The sequence below is a fragment of the Hemitrygon akajei genome, chromosome 22, assembly GCF_048418815.1.
Source record: "Hemitrygon akajei chromosome 22, sHemAka1.3, whole genome shotgun sequence".
In the NCBI taxonomy this organism is placed as follows: Eukaryota; Metazoa; Chordata; class Chondrichthyes; order Myliobatiformes; family Dasyatidae; genus Hemitrygon; species Hemitrygon akajei.
This window is the reverse complement of record NC_133145.1, coordinates 25,584,040-25,600,892: the sequence shown is the minus strand read 5'-3', so window position 1 is coordinate 25,600,892 and position 16,853 is coordinate 25,584,040. Positions and strand designations below refer to the sequence as shown.

The 16,853-nt window shown below is 40.7% G+C and overlaps 1 protein-coding gene across 1 annotated transcript in view; it reads right to left on the bottom strand.

Moving 5' to 3' along the window:
- Positions 1–16,853, bottom strand: part of dnah9 (dynein, axonemal, heavy chain 9) — a 550,870-nt gene that overhangs the window by 467,175 nt on the left and 66,842 nt on the right. Inside the window, exons 17-19 of the mRNA XM_073025877.1 lie at positions 16,070–16,494; positions 10,450–10,672; positions 566–732 (exon numbers count right to left, since the gene is read on the bottom strand). Coding sequence (XP_072881978.1) covers positions 566–732; positions 10,450–10,672; positions 16,070–16,494 — 815 coding nt within the window. The remainder of the gene's footprint in view (positions 1–565; positions 733–10,449; positions 10,673–16,069; positions 16,495–16,853) is intronic.

The following is a 16,853-nucleotide window of genomic DNA, read 5'->3' as shown; positions in this document are numbered from 1 at the left end:
GATATGTGAAATTTTCATCCTCTTTATCAAACTGTTGCAATTCTGATTGGAAACTTTATCTTATTCCTTTCCACCAGTTCTTAATATATTAGGCTAGACTGGAACACATTAACACCGCCTGTTCCGCATGAATATGAAGCCATATCAACTTAGTATCAAAACAGCATTCAGTCCATCAACTAATCTATCACTGTAGTAGAGTAAAATTTACATCAAGAAAACAATCTTACATCTACTGGAATTTGAAACAGTTGAAATATAATTCAAGCATGATGTGAAATCTGGTACTCAAAGTGATCCTTCAACTATCTGAACACTGTGCAAACCTAATACCCCTTAAATCAAAATATTCAGTGTGGTACCAAATCCAGCGTAAATTTCAAAAATATGGGTGCACAACTCCATGTATGTGCTTTCCAAACATTCTTGAAGCCCACCTAAAAGTAAAATGGTGATAGTCCCAGACAAACAGAAGCCAAAAAAAACTAGAATATTAACCACACATTAGCTATAAGCTGGTCTGCGACCGGTAAATGCTGATACACAAGGTGCAGTCACTGCTCACCTGAAAGGAGCATTTTTGCGAAATTGCTCTCGGAACTTATGTTGCTCCACGTCAAAACTGGCACATTTCTTGCGAATAATTGTGACTTCATTAGCCTGAAGGGGAGCCACATGTTGCTTTGTTGTCACTGCTAGTTTCTTAGTATTGTTCCACTTCTCTGGTAGCTCCTGTACAAACAAGCATCAACATATACTGTATCCTTCACTTCAATCCATGTTGCACAATCTAGTATATTTCAATAATAGTTCTGGAAGCAAGGTAAGCAATGTGAAAGCACCCTCTTATAAAGATCCAAGTTTTGCCACTCTTCTGCTACGTTTCACAGACACTGCTCCCCAGTACATTCTTTTGCCATCCAAATGACCTTCACTTCACAGGCCTATTGAGTAGCTAAGAACTTAGAAGGGTCAAAGTGACATTGACCTTTCTAAATACTTAGCTAGTTTATAGGTCTGTGGTATAGTGAAATATGTTACCAGCAAACACCTTAAACTTCTTGCATGATCTTCTGAAACCAAGGTAAGGTAAGTATCAGAAACACTGTAGGTCTCCTGCCTCTTATTCAGAAGATCAAGACTCAGGAATGACTCCAGTGATCAGAACATATTCAATGAAGTAAAGTTCAAACTTACAAGTAAATTTATTATCAAAGTATGTACTTTGAGATTCATTTTCTTGCAGGTATTCACAGTAGGGCAGAGAAATACAATAGAATCAATGAAAACCACATACAAAGACTGTCAAACAATGTGCAAAGAAAGACAAACTGCATATTTGAACAAATAAAGAGGTAATTAAATAATACCGAGAACATGAGTTGTAGAGTTATTGAAAGTGAGTCCATTGGAATTTGAACCAGTTCAGAGTTGAGATAATTGAAATTATCCACGATGGTTCAGGAGCCTGATGTTTGCAGGTGAATTGTTTCTGAGCCTGTTGGTGTAGGTCCCAAGGCGCCAATGGCAGCAGTGAGAAGAGAGCTTGGCCTGGATGATGGGGGTCTTTGATGATGTAATTATTTGATTCAATTTTCAACAAAAGCAAACAATTACTTTTGGAAATAGGCTCAGCTCTTGTTCTGGTCAGAAGTTTATAGATTCAAGTCCCAAAGCAGTTATGTGAACACGTGACCAAAACAGAGTGCACCTTGCTGACATTGCCATGACTGACCATTTCAGTCCCGGGACCCCCTACGGCCAATTTCATTTACACATTTTTGCACTTAATTGAAGGATTGGGTAGATGGAAGATGAAATGAAGGCAGGCAGCAAACATCATTGCTGAGGCAGCGCAAGGTTTAAAAAGAGCTCAGGGTCTTTGAAAACTTTCCAGCGGGCTGCAATCATGACGATGATTTTTGGAATGAAAAGGTTTGACAGATTTGGGCCTGTACTCACTGGAATTTAGAAGAATGGGGGAAGGGTCTCATCAAAAGCTACCAAATGTTGAAAGGACTAGATAGGGTGGATGTGGAGAAGATGTTTCCTATGGTGGAGGTATCCAGAACTAGCGGGCACAGCCTCAAAATTGAGGGGCAACCTTTTAGAACAGAGGTAAGGAGGAATGCTTTAGCCAGCAAGTAGTGAATCTGGGGAATACTCTGCCACAGATTGCAATGTAGCACAGATTGCAAGTCCATGCGTACATCTAAGGCAGAAATTCATTGTTACTGGATCGGTCAGGGCATCAAATGACATGGCAAGAAGGTAAGTGTATGGATGGGCGGGGGGAGGGTTGGAAAGTGGGATCTGGGATCAGCCATGATGGAATGGCAAAGCAGACTCAATGAGCTGAATGGCCTAATTCTGCTCCTATATCTGAATGCACGAAGTGTCAGAAATAAGGCGGATGAGCTTGAAGCCCAGGTGTGAATGGGTAACTATGATGTTGTTGGGATAACGGAGACATGGCTGCAGGGAGATCAGACCTGGGAAATGAATGTACAAGGGTATACGTGCTATCGTAGGGACAGAAATGTGGGCAGAGGGGGTGGGGTGGCCCTGTTGGTGAGGAATGAGATTCAGTCCTTTGCAAGGGGGGACATAGGGTCAGGAGAAGTAGAGTCTGTGTGGATAGAACTGAGGAACAGTAAGGACAAAAGGACCCAAATGGGTGTTGTCTACAGGCCACCAAACAGTAGCATGGATATTGGGTGCAAGTTGAATAGGGAGTTAACATTGGCATGTGGCAAAGGTAATGTCGCAGTAGTTATGGGGGATTTCAACATGCAGGTGAACTGGGAGAATCAGGTTGGTGCTGGACCACAGGATAGGGAGTTTGTAGAGTGCCTAAGGGATGCGTTCTTGGAACAGCTTGTACGAGAGCCGACCAGGGACAAGACTATTCTGGATTTAGTGTTATGTAATGAACAGGATTTGATAAGCGATCTCGCAGTAAAGGAGCCATTAGGAGGTAGTGATCACAATATGATAAGCTTTTGTCTGCAATTTGAAAAGGATAAGGGCAGCTCAGAGGTGTCAGTGTGGCAGATGAACAGGGGAAACTATGAAGCCATGAGGGAGGAGCTGGCCAAAGTTGACTGGATGGATAGCCTAGCAGAAAAGACAGTGGAACAGCAATGGCAGGTATTCTTGGGAATAATGCACAAGCTGCAAAATCAGTTCATCCCCCAGAGAAGGAAGGATTCAAAGGGGGGAAAGGGGCCACAGTGGTTGACAAAGGAAGTCAGAGATTGCATAGCATTAAAAAAAAGGAAATATGACAGAGCTAAGGTGAGTGGGAGGACAGATGATTGGGAAGTGTTTAAGGAACAACAGAACTTAACTAAAAAGACAATACGGGGAGAAAAAATGAGGTACGAACGCAAGCTAGCCAGGAATATAAAGGAAGATAGCAAAAGCTTTTTTAGGTATGTGAAGAGAAAGAAGATAGTTAAGAACAACGTTGGGTCCTTGAAGAATGAATTGGGTGAAATTGTTATGGGAAACAGAGAAATGGCAGAAGTATTTAATGAGTACTTTAGATCTGTTTTCACTAAGGAAGACACAAGCAATCTCCCAGATGTATGGATGGGCCAAGGACATAGGGTAACAGAGGAAATGAAACAGATTGACATTCAGAAGGAAACGGTGATGAGAAGACTGATGGGACTGAAGGCTGACAAATCCCCAGGTCCAGATGGTCTGCACCCTAGGGTACTAAAGGAGGTGGCCCTGGAAATTGTGGATGCATTGGTAATCATTTTCCAATGTTCCTTAGATTCAGGATCAGTCCCTGAGGATTGGAGAATGGCTAATGTTATCCCACTTTTTAAGAAAGGAGGGAGGGAGAAATCAGAGAACTATCGACGTGTCAGCCTGACATCGGTGGTGGGGAAGATGCTAGAGTCCATTATTAAGGATGAAATAGTGGCATATCTAGATAGCAGTGATAGGATTGGGCCGAGCCAGCATGGATTTACCAAGGGTAAATCATGCTTGACTAATCTGTTGGAGTTTTTCGAGGATGTAACCAGGAAGTTAGACGGGGGAGATCCAGTGGATGTAGTGTACCTCGATTTTCAGAAGGCATTTGATAAGGTCCCACATAGAAGATTGGTGGGTAAAATCAAAGCTCAGGGCATCGGGGGGAAGGCATTGACATGGATAGAAAACTGGTTGGCAGATAGAAAGCAAAGGGTAGCGGTGAATGGGTGTTTCTCGGAATGGCAGGTGGTGACTAGTGGGGTGCCACAGGGCTCGGTATTGGGACCACAGCTGTTTACCATTTATGTTAACGATTTAGATGAAGGCATAGAAAATAACATCAGCAAATTTGCTGATGATACTAAGCTGGGTGGCAGTGTGACATGTGATGAGGATGTTAGGAGAATTCAGGGTGACTTGGATAGGCTGGATGAGTGGGCAGATACTTGGTAGATGGCGTTTAATGTGAATAAGTGTGAGGTTATCCACTTTGGGAGTAAGAACAGGAAGGCAGATTATTATCTGAATGGTATAGAGTTGGGTAAGGGAGTAATACAAAGAGATCTCGGAGTCCTTGTTCATCAGTCACTGAAGGTGAATGAGCAAGTGCAGCAGTCAGTGAAGAAGGCTAATGGAATGTTGGCCTTTATTACAAAGGGAATTGAGTACAAGAGCAAGGAAATCCTCTTGCATTTGTACAGAGCCCTGGTGAGACCACACCTGGAGTATTGTGTACAGTTTTGGTCTCCAGGGTTAAGGAAGGACATCCTGGCTGTAGAGGAAGTGCAGCGTAGATTCACGAGGTTAATTCCTGGGATGTCTGGACTGTCTTACGCAGAGAGGTTAGAGAGACTGGGCTTGTACACGCTGGAATTAAGGAGATTGAGAGGGGATCTGATTGAAACATATAAGATTATTAAGGGATTGGACAAGATAGAGGCAGGAAATATGTTCCAGATGCTGGGAGAGTCCAGTACCAGAGGGCATGGTTTGAGAATAAGGGGTAGGTCATTTAGGACAGAGTTAAGGAAATACTTCTTCTCCCAGAGAGTTGTGGGGGTCTGGAATGCACTGCCTCGGAAGGCAGTGGAGGCCAATTCTCTGGATGCTTTCAAGAAGGAGCTAGATAGTTATCTTATGGATAAGGGAATCAAGGGATATGGGGACAAGGCAGGAACTGGGTATTGATAGGAATTGATCAGCCATGATCTCAAAATGGCGGTGCAGGCTCAAAGGGCCGAATGATCTACTTCTGCACCTATTGTCTATTGTCTATATCATATAGTCTAATGATCTCTTGGGCACATGGCAAGGGCCAATAAAAGTAAGTGAGGTGTAAGTGAAGCAACCGTTATTGGAGTGCATAGTGTTAGAGCGGCAAGGCTTTGGTGAGAACAGACACGGGCTAAAACTTAAGCTTGAGAAGTTAGAGGTATACCAAGTGTAGGCGTGTGACAGTTAAGGCAGTGGAAATGCCTTTCCTCCGAGACATGGGATTTCAGTGTACCTAATATTCTTCCTAATGACTACATCTGCAGGAAGTGCATCCAACCTCAGCTCCTGACTGACATGATCAAGGAACTGGAGCTGGAGCTGGATGCACCCAGGATCATCTGGGAGGCTGAAAACCTCATTGATGAGACTTTTACTAATGTGGTCACACCCAGAGGGCATGTTACAGATAGTAGATGGGTGATCACCAGGAGAAGCAAGGGGAGTAACCAGTCAGTGCAGGGTTCCCTTGTAGCCCAAAAAGAACACTTCTTTGGAGACTGGTGGGGGTGGGGGTGCAGGAAATGATGTTTCAAGCAGCAGCAACAACAGCAGCCAAGCCAGTGGCACCGTGAGGCTCAGCAGGGAAGGGTAAAGTAAGACAGTGATAGGAAAGCAGATTCTGTGGCTGTGAAAGAGATACTACGATGGTGTGTTGCCTCCCTGGTGCTAGGGTCCAGGATGTCACAGAGTCGCTGCAGGAGATTCAAAAGAGCAGTCAAAGGCAGTGATGCACACTGGCAGCAATGACATATGTAGTCCTGAGCAGTGAGTATGGGGAGTTAGAGAAGAGGCTGAAGAGCAGGACCTCCAAGGTAGTAATCTTTGGAACAATCCCAGTACCACATCCTAGACAGGATAGGAATAGTACAGGTGAATGAGTAGTTGAGGAAATGCAGCAGAGGGCAGGGTTTCAGATTGCTAGTTCACTGAGATCTCAACTAGAGAAGATATAATCTGTACAAAAAAGACTGGTTACACTTGTACCCAAGGAGAACCAATATCCATATAGGCAGGTTTGCTAGAGCAGTTTGGGAGGGTTTAAACTAATAGGCGGGGGGGGGGGATGAGAAATGGAAATGGAGTGATAGAGCTGAGAATAGGGCAGCTGGTATACAAATCAATGTAGCGTATAGTGATACTGAGGAATGACAGAAAGATGATAAGGCAGAATTGTGGTCAGAGGGATGAGTTGAAGTGCAATGGGGCAAAACCAAAAAGGGTGATGAACACAGGTCTGGAAGTGTTATATCTGAATGCACGCAGTAAACAGAATAAGACAGATGATCTTGTAGCGCAGTTAGAGATTAGCAGGTTTAACACTATGGGCATCACTGTGTCATGGGTGAAAGATCATAGTTAAGAGTTTAACATCCAGGATACACATTGTATCAAAAGGACAAGCAGATAGGCAGAGGGGGTGGGTGGCTTTGCTAAAAAAAAAAGAAATAAAATCCTTAGAAAAATAAGACAGGATCGGATGATGTAGAATTCTTGTTAAGAAACTACAAGGGCAAAAAGACCCTGATGGGAGTTATATACAGGCCTCCGATCAGTAAGTAGGATATGGGGTACAAATTACAATGAAAGATAGAAAAATCATGTAAAAAGGGCAATATTACAATAGTCATGGGGGATATCAATATGCAGGTAGATTAGGAAAATTAGGTTGGTGCTGGTCCCCGAGAGAGGGAATTCATTGAATGTTTACGAGATGGCTTTTTAAAGCAACTTGTGATCAAGCCCACTAGGGGAAAACAATTCTGGATTGGGAGTTGTATAATGAACCAGATTTGATTAGGGACCTAAGGTAAGTGATCACAATATGATAGAATTCACCCTGCAGTTAAAAATGGAGAACATTAAGTCAGATTTATCAGTATTAGAGTAGAGTAAAGGATATTACAGGGGCATGAAATAGGACCCGGCAAAAATTGATTGGAAGGGGACACTAGCAGGGATGATGGCAGAATAGCAATGGCTGGAGTTTCTGGGAGCAATTTGGAAGGCACAGGATAGATACCTCCCAAAGTAGTAGTTTTCCTTGTCAACCATGGCTGACAAGGGCAGTAAAAGATACCATAAAAGCAAAAGACAGAGTTTATAAAATTAATGGGAAGCTAGAGGATTGGGAAGCTTTTAAAAACCATCAGAAGGCAACTAAAAAAGCCACAAAGAAAGAAAAGATGAAATATGGTAAAGTAACCAATAATATATAAGAGGATACCATTTTTTCAGATACATAAAGAGTAAAAGAGAGGAGAGGAATATGATGCCAGAGGGGTACTAATGGGGGAACAAAGAAATGTCAGATGAATAATTATTTTGCATCAACCTTCATTGTGGAAGACACCAGAAATTCAAGGGCATCAAGGGGCAAAAGAAAAGGATCTAGTGTAGTTGCTATTACTATAAAGTACTTGGAAAGCTGAAAGATCTGAAGATACTTAAGTCACTTGGACCAGATGGACTACACCCCAGGGTTCTGAAAGAGGTAACTGAAGACATTTTGGAGGTGTAAGTAAAGATCATTCAAGAATCAATAGATTCCAGAATGGTTCTAGAGAACTGGAAAATTGCAAATGTCACTCTACTGTTTAAGAAAGGAAGGTTGGAAGATGTTGGGGTCCATTATTAAAGATGAGGTTTCAGGGTACTTGGTGACACATGGTAAAATAAGCCAAAGTCTTGCCTCACAAAGCTGTTGGAAAATTGTACAAGGCATTGGTAAGGCTGAATTTGGAGTATTGTGTACAGTTCTGGTCACCGAATTATAGGAAAGATATCAACAAAATAGAGAGAGTACAGGGAAGATTTACTAGAATGTTACCTGGGTTTCAGCACCTAAGTTACAGGGAAAGGCTGAACAAGTTAGGTCTTTATTCTTTGGAGCGTAAAAGGTTGAGGGGGGACGATAGAGGTATTTAAAATAATGAGGGGGATAGATTGAGTTGACGTGGATAGGCTTTTGCCATTGAGAGTACGGGAAATTCAAACAAGAGGACATGATTTGAGAGTTAGGGGGCAAAAGTTTAAGGGTAACACGAGGGGGAATTTCTTTACTCAGAGAGTGGTAGCTGTGTGGAATGAGCTTGCAGTAGAACTGGTAGAGGTAGGTTCGGTATTGTCATTTAAAGTAAAATTGGATAGGTATATGGACAGGAAAGGAATGGAGGGTTATGGGCTCAGTGCGGGCCAGTAGGACTAGGTGAGTGTAAGCGTCGGCACGGACTAGATGGGCAGAGATAGTCTGTTTCCGTGCTGTAATTGTTATATGGTTATATGGAAATAATAGGCAGGATAGACATAGGAGAGACAGTGAATGTTGTTTAGTTGAATTTTCACAAGGCCTTTGACAAGGTGTCGCACATGAGGCTGCTTAATGAAAGCAGTGGTATTTCAGGAAAGATAGTATTATGGAGAGAGATTGGCTGACTGGCAGAGTGCAAAGAGTGGGAATCAAACGGGCCTTTTCTGGTTGGCTGCCAGCTGTGTTTCACAGAGCTTGGTATTGGAGCTGCTTCTTTTCATATCATATGTCAACGATTTGGATGATGAAGTTGATGGCTCTATGGCCAAATAGCAGATAATACAAAGAAATTGGAGGAGCACATAGCATTGAGGAAGCAGGGAGTCTGCAGAAGGGCTTTGACAGATTAGGAGAATGGGCAAAATGGCAGATGGAATATAGTGTAGGAAAGTGTATGGTGATGCTCTTTGGTATAAGAAATGTAGTTATCTTTTTCTATTTTCTAAACAGAGAAAACTCAAATATCAGAAGTGAAAAGGGACCTTGGAGTCCTTATGTAGGATTTCCTAACATTAACTTGAAGGTTGAGTTCATGGTAAGGTAAACAAATGCAATGTTAGCATTTATTTCAACATGAGTAGAATATAAAAGCAAGCATATGGTGCTGAGGCTTTATAAGGCATTGGTAAGACCATACTTCGAGTATTGTGAGCAGTTTTGGGCTGATTATCTAAGGAAAGATCTGTTGGCATTGGAGGAGATTCCTGAGGATGAAAATGTTAACGTGTGAGGAAAGGTTGATGTCTCTAGGCCTGTAGTTGCTGGAGTTTAGAAGAATGACAAGCTATCTGCTTTAAACTTAACAAGGGATACTTTCCGCACAGTAGGGACACGTTTGGCACAACTTTGTGGGCCGAAGGGCCTGTATTGTGCTGTAGGTTTTCTGTGTTTCTATGAATATCGAAAGGCCTAGAAAGAGTGGACATGGAGAGGATGTTTTTTTTTATAATAGGCAAGTCAAGAACCAGAGGGAACAGCATCAGAATAGAGGAATGCCCATTTAGAACAGAGCTGAGGAGGAATCTCTTTAGTCAGAAAGTGCTGCAGCTGTACAATTCATTGGCATAGATGGCTGTGGAGGCCAAGTCATTGAGAATACTTAAAGCAAAAGTTGATAGGTTCTTGATTAGTCAGAGCATCAAAGTTTACGGGGAGAAGGCAAGAGAATGGGGTTCATGGAGATTATAAATCAGCTGTAATGGAACCGCAGAGGAGACTCAATGGGCTGAATGGCTTAATTCTGCTCCTCTGTCTTATAGACTTATACCATTTCAAGAGCCTGTGATCTGTGTTTTGGATCGGGCCAGAAAGGGCGAGCCTAAAGGATTGATAACGAGGGTCAACTAGAAAGATTAGGCATGTTGACATAATAGCAATCAGCATCAAGTGCTGAAGATGAATGGGATGGAATAGATTGGGGTGTGAGGAAATGAAAGAATGGCAAATGCCATGGGTGCACAAAAGATCAGAAGTTCTTTGGGGGTGAGGTTAGGAGTTGTGAGTTTACGTTGACAGAGGGATGCAAGGATGACTCTTATTCATAGGAATCCATTCAAAGCACATGAACAGCTTCAAGTAATATAAAAAAGCACTTGAATGCTGTACAGCATACTGTAGGTATAAGCTAGTGTGATTGGAACATTAGCAAAAGATATTTAGAACATGCAAGAGGTAATTGGCATTTGCAGTTTAAAATTATAACAATGAGAAAAGGATTTTGATTGAAAAATCAAAAAATAGGAGCGAATTTGGAAATGATAGGATTATTTTGTGGAATATAGGAAATTGAAAATTCTAGAATTTTTATCAGTTGAAGCTTTATGGTCATTGTGAAGGTTGAAATAAATAGAGGGATAATACATCAATAATTCACTGACCTCCAGCTGCTTGTGGACTTCATCAGGTAATTCCTGCTCATAGGCCTTCAGAAGTTCTATTGTTTGTTTTATGGGCTCAAACATTGCATCTGTCGAAACCTGTCTGTCTTTTACAGCCATCAGGTGACCCATTACACCAACCAGGCCGCTGAAGTCACCTTCTTCGACCTTCTGACATAAACCTCCTTCTGTTATTTTAATAAACTCATTGAGATCAGCCAAACTAGGAAAAAATAATTAAGGAGAATTAAACATTCAGGCACAGTGAAGTTAGCTTATTCAACTAATATTAGCTATATGCAATTTACCTGGAATTTATTAGCTATTATACATTTAATGATATAACTCTTGAAAAGGACAGACAGGTAATCTCATCTTCAGAATGACAAGACAAACTGAATAGCGGGAGTTCCTTATCTCAGCCATCCAGCAATCTTTTTATCCTCTTCTCTCATACGTTCATTTATATTCCATACAGAAACATTTAAGCTATTCATAACTTCCAATTATCCCTAAATATTCTAAAGATAAAACCCTAAACCACTCATATCTTTCTTGATATCTGTAATCTTTCATTTCTGTGTTAAACTTTGTATTTTCTCTAGTGCTTATTTGAATTTTTGTCATTTAGGGACCATGGGTTTGCTCAGTGCTCCTAAATGCAGTCTGCCTGGGATCTCACATTTTGAGTTAACATCTCTCCATTTTCCAACTAACACAAGTGGGTCACTTAATTTGTCATTTAACTACCCACTCTGCTAGTTTTCTATTATCATCTTGTATTGTGCTGCCTTTTCTTATGTGTCCTATAGCATCCTCAAATACTTGTTCCTAATGACGCCAGTAGAGAATACTGCCCATCTGTATCTCAACCCCATGCACTTCAAATATACTCCTCTTACTCTAAATACTATAAAAGGCACCTACCTTGTCAAAGGCTCTTTGGAAGGCATTGAATATAACATTAACATTGCCCATTCATACCATTACCTCTCCAAAGATTTATTTTAGCTTGGTTAGGTATAATTCTGTCATCTGGCTGACTCATCCATTATTATACTACCTACACCTTGGAGCGCTTTTCTTTAGTACTCATCCTTAAAAACTTTCCAATCACAGATATTTACAGTTGCATGTTTGATTTTCTCCTTTTTTTTTTTGCAAATAGTTACAACATCAGACATTACCAGTGTTCTGGTACTATCTCCCAGTCTAAGTATTGTTTGTATATATATGAACTATTGGCTGTTGCCTCTGAATCTTCCATCCGAATTTACTGAAGAGTGCCCAGTGCATACCATCTTTTAGTTCTACTAATTATGTTTTTTAAACCTGCTGTAGTAATGAAGACACAAGAAACTAAAGATGTTAGAAATCTTGTGCAACACACAAAGGTGCCTGGTGGAACTTAGCAGCCAAGTCTTCATTAGGAGTGGCTTGTCAGAAGGATCTCAATCCGAAACTTCGATTGTCCATTTCCCTCCACAGCTGCTGCCTGACTTCCTCCAGTTTCTTAGTGTTTCTCCTGCTGTACTAACACTCTATTTCAATTTCCAGTCAAGTATCTATTTTTGTAGCTGCTTTAATAGAAACCAAGATCAGTCATTCAAAAGTTCTAATGTTCTCTCCATTAAATGCTACCTTTTCTTAAATTTCCATTTTGTATGTCCATAGAACACAGTACAATATATTCTTTTTATTATTATTATTCCTGGAAAAGTTCAGGTTCAAGTTTATTGTTATCTGGTGATCCTCTTGGCAGATTTTACGACCTTCTTGCAATTCAATGCCTTGCAGCTTCCATAGCACAAGATGATGCAGCCAGACAGGACACTCTCAATGGTGATCATGTAGAAAGCTGTTAAGATGCAGGTGGGAAACCTTGTACACCTCAATCTCCTCAGAAAGTATAAATTCTGTCATGCCTTCTTGATTAATGATGTGTGTCCAGGTTAGATCATCCATTATGTGCATACCAGGAACCTTTGTGCTCTTTACTCTCTCCACAGCATTCATTGATGTGAAATGGAGAGTCGTCAAACTGCGCCTTCCTAAAGTCCATGATCATCTCTTTTGCCTCTTCCACATTGAGACTCAGGTTGTTGTTCTCACATCATTTCACATCATCACGAGCTCAATTTCAACATTTAAGTTTGGATAGGTGCGTGAATAGTAGGGGTATGGAGGGCTACGGTCCTGGTGCAGGTCAATGGAAAAAGACAATCTAAATGGTTTCAGCATGCACTAGATGGGCCAAAGGGCCTGTTTCTGTGCTGTACTTCTCTATGACTCCATGATCATTTGTCGAGCCACTCCACCTGTTCTCTATATGCCGACACATCATTGTTGCTGATGAGGCCAACCACTGTTGTATCATCAGTGAACTTGATGATGCTGTTTGAGGTGGATCTAGCAGTGCAGTCATGAATCAGCAGAGTGAACAGCAGTGGACTGAGCAAACAGCCCTGGGTGGTACAAGTGCTCAATGTGATGGGAGTTTGAAATGTTGCTGACAACATGGACAGACTGGGGTCTTTCCATCTGAAATCCAAGATGCAGTTGGGGTGTTGAGTCCCAACGAGGACAGTTTACCCACTAGCCTCAGAGGTATGATTGTGTTAAAAGCTGAGCTAAAGTCAATGAACAATATCCTGGCTACAAGGGATTGTTTTTACTAGGTGGGACAGGATGGTGTGGAGGACTGAGTTTATGGCATCATGAATGAACTGGATCAAAGTAGGCGAACTGGAAAGTGTCCAATGTACAGTAACCGGAAGGTGGGGTTCTATACAATCCATTACAAGTCGCTCAAAGCACTTCATGATTGTTGTGGTCTGTGCCACTGGGCAGTAATCATTTAGACCAGTTACTATTGTTCTCTTTGGCAATAGAATGATGGTGGCTGCCTTGAAACCTGCAGGGACAGTGGACTGTTGCAAAGAGATGTTAAAGATGTTTAAGGGATGTTAAAAATCTGTGCATTTTTCTTTGCATGCTCAATTTTTTTAAAACTTCTCTCATACTATCCGAATACTTCCTCTACCTCTTATTCTCTAATTCACTAATTTCAGCAGGACATACTCCTATTTTATTAAATACATGGATTCCATACTTCTTATCCAATTTCTATTATTGAGTTACTGGCAACACCATCACATATGGAAAATGTGATAGTTAAATGAAATGTGCACTTAAGTGAATCATGACAGGACATGGCCAGTCCTATGTTTATGCTGGAAAGGGATGCAAAGGAACAGGCAAAGCTTGATTTTTGTGTGCAGTTTACACATGTAATTTGGTGCAAATTAGTTTAATTTGCAAGCAACAATACTGTTATGTTTTTCTTGATCCTGATACTGTACTATATTCTCTAATTCTAATATCCCCTTCCTAGTTTCACATCTCTCCTGGTCCTTGTCTATTACAAGATCCAGCTGTTATTACTATTATTTTCTTGATGTATGTGTGCACGTGATTTTGGATATCCTTTGCTATAACCTACTGGCTGTCAGTTCCTGTGCAAGATGGCTATATCAACTACAACAGCTCTGTAATAATAACACCAGTACAATTCAATAGCTATTTTGTGCAAAACAGGTAACAGGAAATACACTTTACAAACACACAGAGTGGCCTAACAGATCAAAGTTGTAAGTTTTAACACCAAAATTTGCTTTAGTATAATGAGAGAGAATATATACAACAGTGCTTCAGACTATCAGCATCATTTCCAACAAAATAAACTACTAATGCTGTCAGCGACTCAGCTTGCACAACACTCTCAGGTAATACTTTTCAGGTATTCTCATTTAAAATCTTAGACAGTATACTGTAACTTTTGACATCTATTTTCAACTGTTAATCTGGAGATAAGTGTCTTGGAGTCAGGGTATTAAAGCATGTTGGCCAGTGGGAATTCATCCGTATTAATCCCATCTTCAAGCATTTTACAGCCTACCACACCTAAATGATTCAAGTGCTTCTCAAGACAGCTAAAGCTGTCAGCCACTCTGTTTACACCACCCTCTCAGGTAATACTCTACAGATACTCACCATTCTCTGAATGAAAAGGAACCCATTGGATCCCATCTGAATTTCTTACCACTTAAAATAAAAATAATATGAAGTTTTATTTACCTCTGACATGGAGAAAAGTTTCCTGTCCTGTCTACAGCCCTAACATCCCCTTGCGGCAAGGTGACAGCACGCTCAAACGCAGCGGCCTCTACTAAAGGTGGCCAGACAAAGGTGTATTGTTTTTTCTCCCCAAACATCTTTTTTATGATTACAAGACACTGCTTCATTAGGAGTTTCAGCTACTGCAGGTCTACTTGTCAGCGAGTTGCTTGTTGGCGGAGGAGCTGGACTTGATGCAAATTGTGTTCTGCATGCTATGGAGAGGGATCAAAGTTGGTACACAAAGATGGGTTGCAGTCCAACAGCGAGTGATTGTCTTAGTTGCTTGTCTTCTAATTGCAAGGTCCTTTTGGGCATTGGTAATGTGGAATGCTGCAAGCCCAGTTCATTGGTTTATTGGCAGGACCAATGGGCTGCATGGCCTCAGTTTTACAGTGGAGTTTAGGCCTTATGCCCCAGTGTCACATGTTGCCGCCTCCCAGGAGAGATGACGCCAGACCAGCTGCCCCCCAGTGTTCACTTGCTGGAAGACCAGCTGGATTGGTTTCATCTGCAGATTGCTGTTGACAATATCCATGGACTCAGTGACTTCAGCTATATTATATATTTTTTGTGACTATGTTTACTGCTATCATCTATGTGCTATACAAGCCTTGTGCTGTGTACAATTTTGATACTGTGTCTTGCACCTTGGCCCTGGAGGAATGCTATTTCATTTGGCTCATTCATCTGTATTTCTGTATGATGGAATGACAATAAAACTTGAACTTTTGACTTCTTCCACTCCAAGGAAAACTAAAAACTAGTGTCTCAATTTTCATCCCATGATTGAAATGTTCAATAATTTAATTTAATTAACATAATATAGTTAAAAAATTTAAATAATTTATCTTCAAAGGACCTATGTATCTAATCCTATCTTTCATAAGTACGGTGACCAAATTTTCAAAAATATCTCATATTCATTTCTTAAATTATACGTAATTTTTTCAAATGGAATACAACTATGTATTTCATTATTCCAACGATCCATAGTTAAATTTAAATCAGATTTCCAAGTAACTGCAATAACTTTTTTGGCTACTGCCAAAGCAATTTTTATAAATTTTTTCTGATACTTATTCAATTTAAATTTGAAGATAAAATTATAGTAATTGGGGAAAGTGAAAATAAATATCAAAATTATTTTGAACTCCATGGAACATGTGGGGATCCTCTGATATCCAGGCAATCTTTCTTCTCTTTTCTTTCTTTTTTTTTTCTTTTTCTTTAAATAAGGTTAAGGGGGGAGGGTTAAGGGGAGGGGGAGGGTTAATATCACTCTTCTTACCATTTCATTATTACATTTATTCTTGTAATTTCTAAAATTCAATAAATAAATAATATTTTTTTAAAAATTTAAATAATTTGATCCAGACAATATTCTCGTGAATTTCCTCTGTGCCTACTCTGGCATTATCCCATTCAACCTATGGAATCTTACCTGTGTGTTACATGGTCAATGAGGTGCTGTTTGAACATAAGGCTCCATTTCTTGATGATATTCAACAAGGCAGACTTGAAAGGCCTGCCATCAATTTGCATCCAAACATCAAAAACGTTAATGGGCTCCAGAGAGTTCACCTCTTCGTAGATCTTTTCATAGGAGTCCATCTGTTCCTTATACTGCTGGAGCGTTGGGGGGCTCTCTGGGACACCATCCTCCCCATAGGCCTCAATTTCCTCAGCAGTGAGAACGTGCCCATACAGAAGGAACTGGCGCATGAATTCTTTACGGTCATCCACCCAAAGGTACGCATACTGGTCAAAGGAGTTTCGATACTCACAGCATTTTCCCATCACGTGTCGAACACTGTCCATTAAATGCTGCCGCATGTCTGCCAAGTCAGCCATATCTTCCATGTCAGCCTAAGAATCACACAACAAGATAAAAACAACAAAATACATATGATAAATAAACAAAACATAGAGAGGGTAGATATTTAAAATCTTTTTCTGGTGGTAGGGATATCAAAACCAACAGGGCATCGTTTTTAAGAAGATGGGCAGAAGATTTAAAAGGGTTCTTCACAGTAAGTTTTTTTTATATACACAAAGTGGCCAATGTATGAAGCATACTTCCAAAGGTGGTGTTGAAATCAGATACACAATGCTTCTGAGAAATTTAGACAGACATTAAAAAAGGTTATGTATAGAGGATATGGTCCTAATGGAGGCAAATATGATTAATGTTGATTAGTAAAAAGGGTTGGCATGGATTCTGAGGG